The following is a 12,202-nucleotide window of genomic DNA, read 5'->3' as shown; positions in this document are numbered from 1 at the left end:
TATCATAGATTACACAAGAAGAAAACAATGCTACTGAATAGTAATCTTATTTTCTTTGTATATTACATATTATATGTATACTATAATAAGAGTGCTTAATCTTTGACAAGGAAAAAATGGCCCCACCTGGTGGTGCTCAGGTGCTATTCCTGGTTCTGTTCATGAGTGACCCTGCATGTGGTGCTCAGAGTAGTACTATATATGTGATGCTGGGAATTTGAACCAGGGTCAAAGCAACCATAGTCACATGGAAGGCAAGTACATCAGCCCCTTTACTATTTGGCCTGGCCCCTGATATTTTTTATTTTTGTTTATTTAAACATAATTTTCCTGACTTTAGGACCACATCTAACAGCTCACAACTAAGTCATGGCTCGCTCTGCTCGGGAATCACTCCTGGCAGTGCTTGGGACCATAATGCTGTGGTACTGAGATCGGCCACAACAAGGCAAGTGCCTTAATCCTTGTACTCTCTGGCATCAGGATCTTGGGCTAAAATGGTTTACAGTTTCCCCCACCCCCTTTTTTTGTTCTGTTTGTTTTTGTTTTATTTTTGTTTTTCAGTCATTTGGCAGTGTTTGTGGGTTACTCCTGGCGGACCTCAGGTTAGCCTCGTGCAAGGCAAAAGTATACCCACTATACTATCACTTCAGCTCCTAAGTTTTCTCTTTACTGAGTCCATCCAGACAAAACTGTGTTTTGTTTCCCAAAGAACACTTATTTTACAAATGCCCAACTTCTCTGGAGCATTCGAAATTGTCCTTTTTGTAAAAAATACAAACGGCACATGTGCGCAGAGGGGTGATGTAGTATTGTTGGCAGGCTCTCGTGCTCTCTCTCGCTCTTGCTCTCTCTCACTCTCTCTCGCTCTTGCGCTCTCTCTCTCTCTCTCTCTCTTTCTCTCTCTCTCTCTCTCTCTCTCTCTCTCTCTCTCTCTCTCTCTCTCTCTCACTCTCACCACTCACCACTTGCATTTGGTGCTCTAGAGCCACTGTGTATGGACCGGATCGGAATGGCTCCTCTTTTGTGGTCCGCTTCTGTGTGTGCCACTGTGCTCTCTTTTGTCTGTCTCTCTATCTCTGTCTCTGTCTCTGTCATCTCTTCTTTGGTCTTTTCTGACCTGTCTCTGTCTCTACTTCTGTGTCTTCTCTCTTGCTTCTGTGTCTTCTGTGTTGCCTCTGTGTCTTCTCTCCGCTTCTGTCTCTTCTCCTTGCTTCTGTCTTACCTCCATTTCTTCTCTCTCGCTTCTGTGTCTTCTCTCCTGTGTCTTCTCTGCTGCTGCTTCTTCTCTTACAGTCTTAGTTTATATAGCAATTACATAGGGTGGTGACACAAAGGTGGGTTGAACATTAACAAATCAACAAAGAGGGGTAAGACCTTTTCTCCAGGAGATTAACAAAATCTCATCTGAGATTACTCCAGATTACTAGGAGATCCTCTCAAGGGTGGGATCCAAACAAGGGTGTGTCGCTTTCTTCCTTCCTCAGCTAGTAGTCCACTTAAATAGTTGTAGCAAATTTACTTCTAATATTTATAGCAATGTCATTCTGTATGAGCACAGTAAGTGATATATCAGACTTAAAGTTTGGTTCTTCCTGAGGACATTCAATATATATTCCAGACCACAGTCCTCAAACTAGGTTAGTCTTCCCAACCCCAGCAGGGTCCTAGTCTCGTCGTTACTTTTGGATCATAACGGCATTTGTCTATGACAATGCTCTCAACTTACAGTTGAGTATTGTGTCGCTTTGGCCTGGCCCATTTCGATGCCAGGGTAGCTCACAGCTTGCCCTGGGTCCTTGTCGGGATCCTGCTTTTGGGATGCTATGAACTAAGGACAACTGAATTGAGAAAGCAGATGCCCAGGAGTAAATATTATTGGAGTCAATCAGCTCCCAAGTTACAAAGCATAATTAACTGTCTTCATGTGTCATACAGAAAGGACATTGCTTTAAGGTAAACTAAGTTCCCTGCGGCAAGGCTGAAAGGACAAACCCAATGTTATCCTACACATTGTTACCCAAATTTTGAGTTTGAACTACTCAAAATTTACAATCAAACTAATAATTTTGACCTTACCTCCTTTAAGAAACATGACTCTCAGGTTCTATAAGAACCACTATTCTCTCAGTTATATATTTCTCTTTTTCTTTTTTTTTTTGTTTGGGGGCCATACCCAATAGTGCTCAGGGTTTATTCATAGAGGGCTTGGGTGACCATATTGGGTACTGGGGATCCAACCTCTGTTGGTCACATGCAAAGCAAGTGCCCTACCAATTGTTCTGGTTCCACTGTCATATCTTTCCAAATAGTCACATGATTTGCTATTTTAGGTAACATAAAAGTCTTAAGTGGTAACTACAGATAGTACATTTACTTGTTTCTTTTGTTTCTTTGGGGTTGATAACACTTTCTTCGTGAAGCTGTCTTAACTGGAACAATTGGGTAGTTTTGATGAGGCCCAAAATTCCCCAAGTATACTTCCAGGTTGGTTGTTTTGTTTTCCTTTTTATTTGCCTATCATATATTGTTGGTTATACTGTTTAGTTAGTTATAGGAGAAATTCAGAAGCCAAAAGCCACCCAGGATCAATTGAAGAACCAGGAGATTCAGTGGTAAAATTTCAATTTTGATTGGAAATTGAAATTTTAGCTAAGATAGGAGAATGATGTGCCCAGAAATGCCTATCCAGTAGTCATGTGAGGTATCTAGAGGCCTGAGAGCACAAGAAGCGATTTGCAGATTCTGAGATGTGAGCATGTTGCCAAAAGTGGGCTCTTGATCTACCCTGAATTAACAGAGCTCAAAACTATCACATAGATTTTTACAAAAGTAGAAAAACATTTTTTTGCCAAACTGAGAGAGGAGGTGGGAGATAGTGGAAAGTCCATATTTGCTGTTCACCTCTTTTTTTGTTTCATAGGGGTACTTGTGGAACACAAGGTCTTAGACTTGGCTGCATATTACTGGCTTTGTCGCTCTTGTTAAGCAGAGGGATCCTGAAGTAATTAACTGCCCATTTTTGATAAATGGGATTAGGGCCATAAAGGGCCATTATCTTGACACTATATGACAGTGCTTTCCTCTATCATTTTTTCTGGGACATGGCTTAAAATATGCCATTATTTCTAGTTCTATATTTGTTTATATCTGTCATCCTTGAGAGAGAAAGAGCAGGACTGGGGAAGTAAATACCTGTTACAGAATCCTTGAGACAGATTTATCAGCTCTACTAACAAGCTCAATTCTGTAAAATTATTGGGTAAGAATGCTGATAGCCTTTCTAAAAGGATAAAATTTTAGACAGTTTCATTCTTGTAGTCACTATAGCATGCTCCATAAATATTTAAATGTTCATAAAGATCTATCTTACTAAGATGTAGATGGTATTATTTTTTATTTATTTACAAATCACCAGGCTTTGTTTTTTGCCTCTACATGTTTTTGCCTTGATTCAAAACATTTTGATTTTTGCTTTAATTTGTATCATTTTACAGATGTTTATAGTATAACCAAATGTTTTATAAATGAAAGGCATCTAATTATAGATCTTAAATATATCTTGGAATTATTTTTTTCTTTTTTCATTTCCAATTTCTACATGGGAAATAGTACTGGTAATGCTGCTTTTACTGTTTTTCACTTAAGGTTTTCTATGGCATAATGACACACATTTTGTGAGTGTTTCTTAATCTTATGGGTTATTTGTAGGTCACATGGTGCTCTTATTCCTGTTTCCAGTCCATAAGTAATAATCAGAAATTCTGTCCCTCAAAAAAATAAAAGGATGGAGTCAGATCTCAGTCTCCATAATACTTCCTTCATAGTGGATCTAGAATAAAATGGAACAGTGAGTAGATAGTGAGCAGCTTGCTACTTCCTTAGTGCCTTGCAGTAGTGGTCCTAACGCTTTGTGTTCACTGAGAGCAGAAAGAACTAGGGTAAACTGGACTCTGGCTGTGACAGAGCAGTCACTTTGAGTTGATTCCTATGAAGGGTAGAGGTCCAGTAGGGGTTGACTTTTGCTTTAATTTGTATTATTTTGTATACTCTGTCTGAGAAGGATGGCTTGTTCATTGGCTCTTCATCCAGGATTCATTTCGAAGCCGATTTATTAGGATGGACGTACCAGCCCCATCCACACTGGTGGAACTGGCATGTGAGAGCCTGCTGAAGAACGAAGCCATGGCCATTGCCTCTCTGGAGATGCTGCCCACAGAGCTCTTCCCACCACTATTTACTGCGGCCTTTTCTGGAAGACACACTGGGATCCTGAAGGCAATGGTGCAGGCCTGGCCATTTGCCTGTCTCCCTCTGGGGGTCCTGCTGAAGGAACAGCTGCCTCACCAGGAAAATTTCCAAGCTGCACTTGAAGGACTTGATGCTCTGCTTGCCCAGAAAGTTCGCCCCAGGTGAGGGTTGCCAATAGCCGGGTAGAGACTTGGTAGTCTGAGCTAGATATACTTATATGTGGTCAGGAAAGACCAGGAGGGGAAGCCACAGTCTTATGGTGCTGCCAATGAGGATTCTTATTAGAAACATGGAACAGGACTGAAGGAACCAGTACCCAACTCCTCCCAATGGCACTTGAAGGTACTAAAAGTGGGGAACTGGGGAGACACCCCAGCAGCACAAAGTGGGAGCTATCTGGGTGTGGAAAAAAGTGCAGGTTAGATACCTGATTCTTACTTAGATTCCAAGAGTTATGGTCTTAGTCCCTGCTGGTTTTAAAACTTCTTGGTCTTTCTGTGCAGGAGATGGAAACTGCAGGTGCTGGATTTGCGGAAGAATGCTCATCAGGACTTCTGGAATGTGTGGGCTGGAAACAGGATCAGCATGTATTCAATGTTTGAGCCAGAGGTGGCCCAGCCCATGAAGAAGCTAAAAGCGAGAGATTCAAAGGCAGACTCAGTGCAGCCCTTCACTCCAGTGGAGGTGCTCATAGATCTTTGCCTCAAGGAAGGTACCCCTGATGAGTCTCTTACCTACCTCCTTAAGAAAGTAAAGCAGAGAAGAGGGGCACTCCGCTTGTGCTGTAGGAAGCTGAAAATTTTTGAAATGCCAATGCAGGACATTAAGAAGATTCTGAAAATGGTGCGACTGGACTCTGTCCAAGAATTAGATGTGAATTGCACCTGGAAATTGCCTACCCTGGTGAAGTTTGCGTCTCACCTGGGCCAAATGTGCAACCTGCGTAGCCTCCGACTCTCCCACATTCGTATGCCCTCCCACTCCACCAGGGCAAAGGAGGAGCAGTTTGTGAGCCAATTCACCTCTTATTTTCTCAGTCTGGAACAACTCCAGGAACTCTATTTGGACTCCATCTCATTCCTCAATGACCGCCTAGATCAGGTGCTCAGGTAAGGAATAGAGGATTTTTTTTCAGTAACAGAACAATCCCTACCCCCCCGACCTTTTTAAAAAAGCAATATTGGGCATGTACTATGTGTCAGTTTTCAACAATTCTGGAGTACATGACTCATAGAAGATCATAATTTCCTTGTCCCATGAGCATTTTGTTACATAATTACCCAAATAAAGATTAGAAATAGGAACTGAGAGATGCTATTAGAATCGATTTCTTGCTAGCAATCTATTTAATGGGGACTTCTGGCCAAATGAGAGGGAATTACTGAATAAATTTGAAGGAAAGTGAGGAAGGCATTGTAAAAAAAGAAAGGGCCATCACATGGAATGTCCAAATTGTAAGTGATAAACTCTGCCAGTGTAAATGAATTTTTGCTTGCAATCTGCCTTGAAATTCCTACCTATAAAGCTCCAAATAAGGTAGTATTTGGAAAATGCATGGTTCTAGAAATGATGGAAAGGGATATACTGTAAAAAGTGATAGATGGTTTGTGATTTTGCAAGGTGGTTACCCTGCTTGTGCTTCCACACTTTCCCCAGGGTAAGTAGCCCTTTGTCTTCCCATAGTCTAATTGGGCTCAAGTGCAAATAGCTACAAATAGCCAGAAGTAATCCCAGATTGAAAGTAATTCTGATCATGTCTGCCAGAGCTAGTGTTTACTATACTGCTTGTGACAGTAGTCTTTCTTCCAAGAACCACTCATCATTATTTCTTCATCCTTACAAAAACCTTAATGGTTATGTTGTACTCTGGTTGATAGATGGGAAAAAGGTATTAAAGTTTTATTTGATAACAGTACTATAGCAAGGAAGTGAAGAGAAAATGCCATTCAGACTTGACTACTTCATGTTTCGTCCTTTTACCATAGACATCCTGGGGATTAATAGTTATCTAAAAGATGAGATTTTGATGAAAGGGTCTTTAATCACTTGAGGTCTTGGTCATGACCCACTCCCTCTATCACCACTCTCCTTGCCCATAACTGAATAATGTTTGTTTTCTTCACAGGTGCCTGACGACCCCTTTGGAGACTCTGTCAATAACTAATTGCCTGATTTCAGAATCAGATTTGGTGCATCTTTCCCAGAGCGAGATTGTTAGTCAGTTGAAGGACCTGGGTCTTAGTGGGGTCAACCTGACCTGTGTAAACCCTGAGCCACTCCAGGTTCTGATAGAGAGAGCCTCTGGCACTCTGCAGGATCTAGACCTGGATGAGTGTGGTATTATGGATGCTCAGCTTACTTCCATTCTGCCTGCTCTGAGTCGCTGCTCACAGCTCACCACCTTTAGCTTCTGTGGAAACCCAACTTCAATGGTAGTTGTGAAAGACCTGCTGCGTCACACCATTGGGCTGAGCAAGCTGAGCCATGTGCTATATCCTACCCCTCTGGAGAGTTATGAGGATGTCCGTGGCACCCTTGATCTGGGCAGACTTGCCCAGCTGCATGCCAAACTGAAGCAGATGATGCAGGAGTTGGGGCGGCCTGGCATGGTCTGGTTCAGTGCTAACCCTTGTCCTCGCTGTGGTGACAGGACCTTCTATGACCCTGATCCCATCCTGTGCCCCTGTTATATGTCTGCCTAGATGGTTGCTTGTTTAATAATTTGGGCATTGACATTGAAGCCCATTTATAAGTGCATTTTGAAGGAACATAGAAATCTTAGTTCAGATAACTGTTCAATGTGGGCAGAGTTGGGGAAGAAAGTTCATTTCAGGGGTGGGGAGAGATTTTGATTTGAATTCATGGAGTCTTTGGAAAGATGCACCCTACAGAGTTAGAAATCAATCTGAATTTCTAGCAGCAGATTCGAGCTTAGAAGATTGTGTGGGAATTGTCCCTGAGTTGATTTGTTGAAATGTTCAGAAATAAAGCAAATCTCCATGTCAACTGTTTGGTTGTAATACATTAATCTGATTTTCCAGTTTAAATCTCAAGATCCTTGTTACTGAGAAGAATCTGAGCATGCCATAATGCTCAAACACTCTGAACTGAATGACATTTGTCCCCTGAAATTTGTGGAGCCACTTAGGATTCTATTTAGTTCTCTCTAAGGCCTATTGCCTATTTCTGTGGTCATTCAACTGAACATACATAAGGTACATCCTTGGGGACCCGGAATGTACTATGTACTCAATAACACCACTGGAGAAAATGTTCCCTACAGGAGTCATCGCTGCTAACTCCATGGTGACCTGACCTGAGCACACCATGGGTCTTCTAATGCAAGAGTATTTAACCTTGGTCTATGGATAGGTGGCAGATCATAGAAATTTACTGCTAGTCCATAACAGCTATTGTCCCTTAACAGTGGATTTCAGCTGCATATCTGTGGGTCTAGTACTGGTTCACAGGTAGAAAAACGTATCTAAAGCCTTGAACCCTACCTTGATGTGCAGCTTTAAAACTGCATGTTGCACTAGCATCAGATGGGAGATGTCTTTACTGCAGACAAAAACAGCTTTTCAACCTCACCAACTCATAATTGAGCTTAGTTTTTTATTGGGCTCTTTTTTTTGACCATATATAAACCCAGTCTTATTGTTAAGCTCATTTAGATTAATAAGATGTAATCGATAAACATTTTAATGTTTGTATCATTAAAAATAGGGATCTTGGAGCTGTAGATACAGTCCAGAAATAAAGTTGCTTCCCTTGCATCCAGCTCAGCCAAGTTTGATCCCCAGCACTGTATAATTCCTTGAGAACCATCTGGAGTGACCCCCAAGGACTGTTGGGCCCAAACTACCCCTTGCCCAAATAATACTTTTGTAGGCGTTAGGTTACAGAAGGATGGCATTTTCCCATGAGGTCATTCTTCCTATGGAGGTGACAAAACTTTGGTCCAGTGAAATATCTGGATTTGGGGTCCCAAGAACAAACGAACCCGTGCTAAATCCTGGGTGAAAGAAAATGTAACATTAGACTGGGAAAATGATTGTGGAAGAACTATCCTATGGGACAATCCAATGTCAATGTGGAGTCAAAACACAGTGCCTGTGCCTCTGTCCTACCTCACGGCTATGTCTCTAACTGGCTCCCCAGAGAATTCCCTGGAGATAAGACCACATACTAGGTCCCAGAAGTAGGACTTCAATTGCATGTTTTCCCTGAACGTACTGCAGGCCTCCTTCCACGCCTCCCATTGGATTCTAGTCACTCATGCATGCTGCTCTTTGCTATTTGTCAGCAACAGGGAACTTGCCAGGCTCTGTCGTGTGGGCAGGATCCTCTCAGTAGCTTGCCGGATTCTCCAAGAGAGAGAACTAGACAAGAAGACAATAAGGGAGCTTAGTTTTATAGTCTCTGGATCTTGGCCGTTGATGGGATTACATGGCTGCCGGGGGCAGTTTGTGGGTGTGACTGCCTAGCTACTGGAAAATTTGGGTCCTGGGTGGAGGAGGTCCAGTCCCCATCCGAGCAGGCTTGGAGATCTCAGCCCTGGGTCCTGCACACCTGGGTTCCTCTGCCGGTTCCTCCATGTGTGAGGCTCATCCGGGTGTGTGGAGAGTGGCCTTGAGCATGGCTGTGGCTGGGTTCTCGAGGTCTTCAGAATATATTAATATTATTTCCCACGAAATGCAGATGAAAACTACACATTCTCTTTGCTCCCAAAACAGTGTGCCCTTCAGTTAGAACTTTATTTGTATTAGAGATCTTACTTCAGATACTATGGGTCAGATCCTTTTTTTCGAATGTATATGTTGCCATCAGGATATTCTGAGAAGTGACAGCAAAGAAAGAGATGAGGGATAGAAAAGTTGAGCTTGACTAAAAAGACCCCTCACTGGAAATAACCATACATAGGATGTGAGAGATAGTGATGACTAGTGGCATAGGCACCTTGCATATGAAACGTCTTGGGTAAGATTGGTGCACACACGTTGTTTGGTATTAATTGACCCTGCACAGCCAGCAGGCAGGTAAGATTAAGTTTTAGAAGAGAGAAGCTATTTCCTTATGCCAGCTTCTGACTTATCCAAAATGTTGACTGAACCTTTAGCACTGTATCAGTATATTAGGAACCAAACTACTCCTACACCTACAGACTCTTAAGTATGGTCAACAACGGCTATGATTACCACTATCCATATTATAACTATACAACTAGGTTCTGAGAGAAATATCCCAGATTCTGCAACTAATATGAAGTCACTATTAAAGTTATGTTTTTAATCCTTTGTCTAATTTTTTTTCTCATGTTTGGGCCACATCTGGATGTGCTTAGGGTTCACTTCTGGCATTGCTCAGATGACCATATATGGTGCCGGAAATCAAACCCAGGTTATCTGTGTAGAAGGCAAGACCTTATTGCACTAACTCTTTGGTACCTGTCTAATTTTATATCTCACTGGTGATCTTGAACACTGAAACTCAAGAGAACTTTAGCATAAGGAGACAAAACTGGAGTTCTTGCAAATGTGTGTTGACATAGGAATCTAAGATCTAAAGGAAGTGATTTTAGAAATAAAAGGGATTAAGGAGATAAGTGAACCAAGAGAGCATATAAACCTTAATATTAAAGATGAAGAGCCAGTTCCTCAGTGTGCTAGAGAACACAACAGTACCCACAGAACTTTTGCTAAATATTCTTTCAACAGATATCCCTCCAATCCAGAGAGAACTGAGCAGGTTCATGATTCCCTCAGTGTCACGCAAACTGCACGTAGAAGTACGGGTTGTGAGCTGCATGTGGAGGGTTTCATCTGAGATACACAAACATCCTGTGCATGGCAGATCTCTGTACATTTTCCACACTCTAGTCCTGGTGAGTTTCTGCATAACTTTATCCTAGTTCATAGATTAGTAGGTGCTATATCTTCCTTTTGGTGAGATGGGTTTATATTTTTAATTAATTTATTTTTGAGGGGGGAAGTCACATCCAGTGATGCTCAGTGATGCTCTGAAGGAGACTGGAATTGTACAGCAGCTGGCTGAGTGAAGAGTAAGCCTTAAACACAGCCAGATGTGACCCAATCTCCTTACCCTACCAAAAGCTTATTTTTTATTGAATTACTATGGGCTACAGTTACAAAGCTTTCATGTTTGAGTTTCAGTCATACAATGAATGAACGATTGAACATCCATCACTCTGCTAGTGTACATTTTCCACCACCAATGTCCCCAGTATCCTGCACCCACCCCTGTCTTACCCCTCCCCCTTCCTCCATGGCAGACAACTTCCCTCTTTCTCTCTACTTAAGGGCATTGTGGTTTGCAATACAGATATTTAGAGGCATCATGTCTGGTCCTTTATGTACTTTCAGCATACATCTCCCATCCCAAGCATTCCTTCCAGCCATCATTGACTTAGTGATCCCTTCTCTATCCCAGCTGCCTTCACAGATAATAAGGCAGGCTTCAAAACAGTCTTCAATCTTCAGTCTTCAATCTTCAATCTTCAATCTTCAGTCTTCAGTCTTCAATCTTCAAAACAATCTTCAATCTTCCTGGCCCTTGTCTCTACAGTCTTGGGTGCTAGTCTCATATTATGATATTTTATATTCCACAAGTGAGTGCAATCATTCTATGTCTGTCCCTCTCTTTCTGATTCATTTCACTTAGCAGGATATTCTCCATGTTCATCCACTTATAGGCAAATGTTATGACTTCATCTTTCATAATAGCTGCATAGTATTCCATTGTGTAGATGTACTAAAGTTTCTTCAACCAGTTGTCTGTTCTCGGCTCCCTCAGGTTGTTTCCAGATTCTGACTATTGTGAACAGTGCTGCAATGAATATACAGGTGCAGATATAATTTCTATGTGCTTTTTTGCACCTCAGATATGTTCCCAGAAGTGGTATTGCTGAGTCATATGGAAGATAAATTTCTAGTTTTTTAAGGAATGTCCATATTGTTTTCCAAAAAGGCTGGACCAGTGACATTCCTTTCAACAATGAAAGAGTTCCTTTCTCCCCACATTTGCACCAGCACTGGTTGTTCTTGTTCTTCTTGATGTGTGCTAATCTCTGTGGTGTGAGATGATATCTCATTTTTGTTTTGATTTGCATCTTTCTGATGATTAGTGATGTAGAGCATTTTTTTCACGTGTCTTTTAGCCATTTGTATTTCTTTTTTGAGGAAGCTTCTGTTCATTTTTTCTCCCCTGTTTTTGGATGGGGTTGGAGATTTTTTTCTTGGATAATTCATTTCCCAGACCGTGAAAGAACCTCCAATCATTGGGAAATAAGAATAAGGAGAGGCTACTAACATATCAGGGCTGGGATGAATGGATGTTACTGGTGTCCACTTGAGCACACCGATGAACAACGGGATGACAGTGATACAGTGACACAGTATAATTCTGTTGTCTTGTATATCCTGCATATACATATACCCTTATCTGATGAGTGTTGGGCAAATATTTTTTCCTACTTTGTGGGCTCTCTCTATTTTAGTCACTGTTTCTTTTGAGGTGCAGAAACATCTTAGTTTATATAGTCCCATTTGTTTATGTTTGTTTCCACTTGCTTGGTCTGTGGGGTTTCATCCTTAAAGATGCTTTTAGCTTCAATGTCATAGAGGGATCTGCCTATGTTTTCTTCTATGTATTTTATAGATTCAGGTCTGATATTGAGGTCTTTCATCTACTTTGTTCTGGCTTTTGTGCCTGGCATTAAATATAGGTCAGAGTTCATTTTTTTGCAGGTAGTTGATCTGTTTTCCCAGTACCAATTGTTGAAGAGGCTTTCCTTGTTCCACTTCACATTTCTTGCTCCTTTACCAAAGATTAAGTGATCATATATTTGAGAATATGTGACAGAATATTCAGCTGTATTCCATTGGTCTATGGGTCTGTTTCTAGTTCAATACCATGCTGGTTTTAAAAAATT

The 12,202-nt window shown here is 41.4% G+C and overlaps 1 protein-coding gene across 1 annotated transcript; it reads left to right on the top strand.

The window, feature by feature from the left end:
- The first annotated feature begins 2,454 nt into the window (after positions 1-2,454).
- Positions 2,455-6,953, top strand: LOC101537525 (PRAME nuclear receptor transcriptional regulator). The gene is made up of 4 exons (XM_012935823.2): positions 2,455-2,487; positions 4,093-4,412; positions 4,755-5,360; positions 6,377-6,953. The coding sequence occupies exons 1-4, from the start codon at positions 2,455-2,457 to the stop codon at positions 6,951-6,953; spliced, it is 1,536 nt and encodes a 511-aa protein (XP_012791277.2).
- Positions 6,954-12,202: the final 5,249 nt, after the last annotated feature.

The sequence above is a fragment of the Sorex araneus genome, chromosome 9 (assembly GCF_027595985.1).
Source record: "Sorex araneus isolate mSorAra2 chromosome 9, mSorAra2.pri, whole genome shotgun sequence".
NCBI lineage: Eukaryota > Metazoa > Chordata > Mammalia > Eulipotyphla > Soricidae > Sorex > Sorex araneus.
This window is presented reverse-complemented; position numbering and strand designations above follow the sequence as displayed.